At 56.7% G+C, this 5,568-nt stretch overlaps 2 protein-coding genes and 1 long non-coding RNA gene across 3 annotated transcripts in view; 1 reads left to right on the forward strand and 2 right to left on the reverse strand.

The window, feature by feature from the left end:
• Positions 1-6: 6 nt before the first annotated feature.
• LOC114006317 (uncharacterized) lies at positions 7-1,353 on the forward strand. The gene is made up of 2 exons (XR_003548054.1): positions 7-584; positions 1,053-1,353. It is a non-coding gene; the product is annotated as an uncharacterized LOC114006317 (long non-coding RNA).
• Positions 1,354-3,330: 1,977 nt separating this feature from the next.
• LOC102491879 (dedicator of cytokinesis protein 3-like) lies at positions 3,331-5,519 on the reverse strand. The gene is made up of 3 exons (XM_006169397.3): positions 4,905-5,519; positions 4,275-4,357; positions 3,331-3,621 (listed from the first exon to the last, which is right to left on the reverse strand). Exons 1-3 carry the CDS (start codon positions 4,951-4,953, stop codon positions 3,331-3,333), a joined length of 423 nt encoding a protein of 140 aa, XP_006169459.1. The 5' UTR covers positions 4,954-5,519.
• Positions 5,061-5,568, reverse strand: part of DOCK3 (dedicator of cytokinesis 3) — a 301,789-nt gene continuing 301,281 nt past the window's right edge. Inside the window, 1 exon segment of the mRNA XM_014584468.1 lies at positions 5,061-5,519. Coding sequence (XP_014439954.1) covers positions 5,061-5,519 — 459 coding nt within the window.

Consider the following 5,568-nt stretch of genomic DNA (forward strand, 5'->3'; position numbering starts at 1 on the left):
AAGAGCTTCTTTCCCGGGGTTTTGTTTTGGTTTTAAACAGGCATGTGGCGGAGGACCCAGCCGTTTGGTGTCTGCTGAGACCCAGGAACTCATCCGCGTGACCCCTGGCTGACCGCAGCTCGCTCTGTCGGGACGGACGGACCGCCTGGCTTCAGGGCTGCCCGGAGGCAGGGCTCCCGGCCGGCCAAGCAGGGCTGCCACCCTAGACCTCTGAGACGAGCGCCGGGCGGGGCTGCACGCTGAGGCTTGGGGTCACCACAGAGTGGAGACCGGGGGCTCAGGAGGTTTGTCCTCCCAGTCTTGGAAGAGCTCCCCATTTCTTCGCAAGCTCCAGAACCGTGGCCGGCTGCCGCCTGCTTCTCCGCTAAGCCCCAGGGGTCCTGGCTGCAGAGGGGTCTTCGTTGCGGGGGTCCCGTGAGTCGGAAGGTGGGCGCCCGTCAAAGGCAGGACGTGGGATGGGTTGGCTCTGCTCAGTGAGCAAAGGAGACGTCTATGGGGGTAAAAGGGCATGGAGCCCGGCGACCAAGCGGGGAGAGGGGCACTTCCGTTGCTCCCAGTCAGTGAAGTCAGTGGCTCAGCATCAGGTATTCATCTTTAATTCACATCACAGCAGTCAAGGGAACGGGGAGGGGGATACCGGGTGGCAGATATGTACATGTAAAATTCACATTGCTCGCTGGGTTTTGAACATGCTACCACAGTATATACAGTAAAATACCTCTTGGGACACTGGTACAAATTTTATCTTTTAACTTTGCTTTTCTGGTACAGGTAAGATCATTTTTAAATTACTTTTTCTTTAAACATGAATACATAAAAGAAATGGTTAGAAGTTTTCTTGTTTTAAATAAGCACAGAATGCCAGAGGTTAAAAACACATTTATAGGGCTGGATACCAATTGAACATCACACTCTATACATTTTTTGCTCAAATTCCTGTACAAATACACAGCATTCAAATAGGTATGTACAAATAAGCTTGAAAGAATGAAAATCAGTATTTTACAATCTTTTCAAAGGAGTTTCATCTCTGGCCTTCCATTTCCCCTCAGACTGGCTGATTCTCCAAAAAAGGGATTCAGAATGTGTCCTTTTTCATCCAGTTAGGGAAAATGGAGAGGAAAAACAAACTGCTTCATGTTCATAAAGCAAGGCCCAACGGACCTACACTGCCTGCCCACCTCCTGTGCCACCAGGTGGAGAAGGTAGATGTTCTTACGGGATGGCTGCCTTGTCTGCGATGAGGTTCAGAAGTGCCTTCGTATCTACAGCTGCCCTCCGATCAAAGCTAGGCCAACCCTATAATACCTGGGGACACCAGGCAGTCCTAGAGAAGGGCTTGCAAGCGACTCAGCCTGAGGAGGCCTGCCCTCCAGGTGGGGGCTGCCAAGACTGACCCATACCTGCAGCAGCCTCCTGCCCACTGCCTGGCATGACCCCGATGGCATCAAAAAGGACCTGCACTGGTGATACATCCCCAGACACCCTGACAGTAATCTGGCCCTCCATCTTTCCCAGTAGGTTACTTGCTGATTTTTTTTTTCTAACCAAATAGGCATTTGTTTGCTAGAGAAAGACACCTGAACATGGCCTTTTCTGCTTGGGGGGGAGGGCTGGGGCATAGGGACAGGCCATGGAGGTCAGCCAGCAGCAGAGGGGTTGGGGGCAACAGGCCTGCTCAGCGAGGAGAAGGCAGCCTTGTCACCATCGCTAATGTGAACTCAGGCAAATGAAAGAAAATACTATTGTAGACAGTTTTTAAGTAACTTAGAAGCACCCTGGTAAAATACCATTGTACTCATCCTATCGTGACTCCACCCCCACCCGTACCCCCGCAAATAAACTGAGGAAAATCAGTGCCCTTACCTGGAAGAGTTGCCTGTAACACTGCGCTCAGCCCAACAGACTGGGAAGGCTAGAGAAACTGCCCTCTTGCCCGCCCCGAACCCTGAGTGGTAGTCCCTATGGTCCTGGAGCGGGGGCTCTTGACTTGGCCACTTAGGAGATGACAGGTCTACCTGCATGGCTCTTTGCTTCCAAAAGAAGCTCTTGCCCACCCTCTACCCAGGAGTTTGATGAACCTGACCACACATCCTCAGGGCCTGGAAGCCTGGCTGGGCAGCCAACCCCGTGGCTCAGAGGTAGTGCTAAAAATCCCTGATTCAGGAGCTGATGGCTGGCACTCTGGCCACTTCTGAAAGCCTAGAGGATTTCTGGCCTCTGCCACACCCTGGCCTCACTCTTAGACCAGCTTTCTAACACATGGAAGGGGGCCCAGCTCCCCCAAAGAAGAAGCTAGTCCATAAGGCTCTAATCTCCACTCAAGGCCCAGGGTGGTAGATAACCCTGGCAGGTCTTTGCCCTGGGGCTCCTGCTGGGCATGAGGTGCATTGATAGTGGAAGGAGCGAACGGTCAGGAATGGAAGTGATGCAGAGGAAAATCCAAGGTGAAGTAGGAGATGGGGCTGGCCCATGGGAGCCTGGCAGTGTGCCCTGGGCATGCAGTTAGGCCAGCCACAGGCCTGAGCCAGCAGGTTGGCCCGACCAGCCCCTCAGCTGCACACTCCTAAATGGAAGAGTGGGCAGGTGGGCAGGCATTTGTGCAAAACGGCTTGTAACCCCTTTGTCTACCCATGACGTATAGTCCACGTGGTCCTTGCAATCCCTGAATGCAACCATGAACTTTTCTGTCCACACTAGTGCAATTTCCATTCTGTGCATCCCTACCCTGGAGGGGGGCCTGGGCTCCTGCTCCTGGGCCTGCGATGCCGAAAGTCTGTTCAGTGTCTGTGTAGCTCCATGTGGTCTGGAACTGCAGGAGGCAGAAAGCATCTACTGCATGAAGAAAAGAAAGGGGGAAAAAAAAAACCATAGAAATGGAAACGTAAAAAATGAAATAAAAAGAGAAGCCACAACCCTTCATGCTGCTGCGGCCTCTGCACATGGCAACACGAGTTCACGGCAGTAGAACAGAGACTGGGGTGGTTCTCTCCTGAGGGCCACGCCTCTCTGGCTCCCTGGGGGGACTTGCTTTCCAGACCTGGACCAGGTGGGCAAGCTGCTTGCTGAGGGCGGCGTTCCAGCCGCCTTCCTGCCCCTCACTGTTCCCCTCGGCCGTGCTCCCAGGCCATGCGGGCCTGCTCCTCCTTGGCACTCCCAGGAGGCAGGGAGGCCTTGCGGTGCAGGCCCCGGGGCCTCTCGGCCTCTTCTCGCAGCAGCACACCCTCATCGTGCTCCAGGGCGGGCAGGCGGGGGTGGTAGGGTTTCGGCGGCAGCGCAGGCGGGTCCATGGGGTCCCTGTTTCCCTCCCACACACCGAACATACTAGCCTCAGTCCAACTTTCGGCACGGCTGGGCCTTGATGGCATCCAGAACGGCAGACTCGGAGAGGCTGTAGTGGACAGGGAGGTAGGGCGGCTCAAGGTCATCGTCGGCACTCCAGGCCTGGCTGGGCATGGAGTCCATGGTGTCGGTGCGAGGTGGGGCCTCGGAGGAGTGCCCAAAGTTACTCTCACTCAGGGAGGACACACCGCTGCTGGCACTGCCGGACAGTGTGGAGTTGCTGCCGTCCAGGCCCGACTGGGGGCTGGTGGGGGAGGCTGGGATGGGGTGGAGCGGAGACTGCAAAGAAAGGGGTGTGTGTGTGAGGACCCCTTCCCCTGCTGTGCTGGCCACCGGAGGGCCCTGCTTGGCTGCTGGGCACTGGTGCCCCTGGGGTCAGATCCCAGGACACTCACTGGCGTTAGGCCAGGTGAGAAGGCAGAAAGAACCCCGGTGGGCTGTGGACCAGATGGATGTATTCTGCTGCTACGGTTCATTGTGACAGGCTCAGTTTGCCAGTTTTTCAGAACAGTTAAATTAACAGGCAGGACTTAAGTTTTATGTGGGAGTTTTTCTTAAAGCTTTGGTGCCTGATGCTTCCTGCTTTTGCCTGACTCTAGAAGGGTCTGCAACAGGAATGTCCACTTAGCTCCTGCACCACGGTGAGGGGAGACCTTGGGGTGCCGGCGCAGAGCACCCAGCCTCAGTGCTACCTGCCAAGTGCTCTTGGCACCATGGGTGGTTGTCTCCAGGACACTCTGCTCTCCCTGTCCCCAACCCAACTTGCATTTGTTGTGTGACATGTTGGTCACTTGCAACTCAAGTGTGACTCTGGCCCACTTTCAGCTTCTGCCCGACTGGGGACAGAGGAGCAGGAATAGGGCTTAAGTTCCTCTCACAGACCTCAGGGGTGATTCTCGATGGGCTGGCGGGCTGTGGCTTCAGTACGTTACCTTGCGCAGGGTCCGGGCAGGGAGGGCAGGGGGTGTATCACCCAGAGGGTGGTGGAAGGCGTCAAAGTGTAGGGAGTAGTGACCTGTAAAGGGAACAGAACCAGAGCCTCAGCTGCGGGCCCTGCTCAGCTGCAAGCCAGCAGGTCTACCTGGGCAGGCATGGGAAGAGACCCCCCCCATGGGGTCCCTCACATTGAGGTCATAGGAAAACCTCTTTTTCATTCTGTCGTTCTCCAAAACACAGGCTGTTGGGATGAAAGAAACCTCGTCCACACGAAGGTCAGAAAGGTGAATGCTTCAGAGCCCATGGGACACCAGGCCACAGGCAGTGGCAGCGGCAGCTCCAGCCCATGGCTAGGTGACGACAGGCTGGTGAGCAACGTGTCTGGTTCATTCAATTCCGCCGTCTTCGCCTCCCTGGTGAGAGGCCTCGCTGTGCCGACCTGCTGTGCCCAGAAACCTCACTGACCCCAAAGCCCAGCGGGAGCCTTTCTGCGATGGGGATGCTTTTCTTGGCTGAGTCAGCCCAGAGAATGGCCCGTCTTCTCAGCCTGGATGGCTGTTGCCCTGGCTCTTGAGCAGAGCCTGAGACCAGGGACTATTTGGGGGACCCGCTGGAGGTCTTCTTACCATGCAGCAGGCTTCGGGGAGGCACTGGGGGGACCAGGACGCGCCCCATGTGGGCAGACAGGAAGGGCTGGGCCTCTCGGGCTCCGCTATCCAGGCTCCAGCTGCTGGGGGCTGCTGGCACCGCTGAAGGGTGGAAACAGACGGCATGGAGGGGGGTTACTTCTTGAGCGACCTCTGGGAGAAGCCCATCCTACGGCCTGGGGCTTCTCCAGGCATGCACTGTGTGCCCAGCACACGGGGGTGGCATGCTAGCCTCTGGGACTGAAAACACTGGCCAAGCAGGCACTGTGGCCCACAGAGGAGAGGCCAGGGGCTGAAGCTGCTTCGGCAGAGCACGGTGAAGTCTGAAGAGTACTCAGGATGAGACAAGCTGAGAAAGTGCAGTGAGGAGTGGATGTCTGCAGCCCCTGGAACTTGCCAGGAGAAGAGAAAACGGAAGACGAAGAGGAGAGTGGAACAGGCTAAGGACACCGAGAACACAGAGCGTGCAGCCCACAGAGCTCCTTGGTGAGGTCGAGAGCCAGGCCTCTCCTGCTGCCCAGGCCCAGGGAAAAGCAAGGCATGCAGTGGGCGGGCTGCACGGACTGCCTCGACTTGATGGTGGGCCCAGTGTACCTGCCGGAGGGAAGCCAAAGGGCGGGAGTCGCAGCGCCAAGGAGCCACT

The sequence above is a fragment of the Tupaia chinensis genome, unplaced genomic scaffold, assembly GCF_000334495.1.
Source record: "Tupaia chinensis unplaced genomic scaffold, TupChi_1.0 Scaffold147003_1, whole genome shotgun sequence".
NCBI lineage: Eukaryota > Metazoa > Chordata > Mammalia > Scandentia > Tupaiidae > Tupaia > Tupaia belangeri.

Excerpts from the sequence above, each read along its gene's own strand:
- LOC102491879 (XM_006169397.3), bottom strand. The coding sequence starts at position 4,953 with ATGGGGCGCGTCCTGGTCCCCCCAGTGCCTCCCCGAAGCCTGCTGCAT. Across the intron at positions 4,358-4,904 it reads TCCCCGAAGCCTGCTGCATG|GTCACTACTCCCTACACTTT; the intron begins GTAAGAAGACCT and ends TTCCCTTTACAG. Across the intron at positions 3,622-4,274 it reads CTGCCCGGACCCTGCGCAAG|TCTCCGCTCCACCCCATCCC; the intron begins GTAACGTACTGA and ends CTTTCTTTGCAG.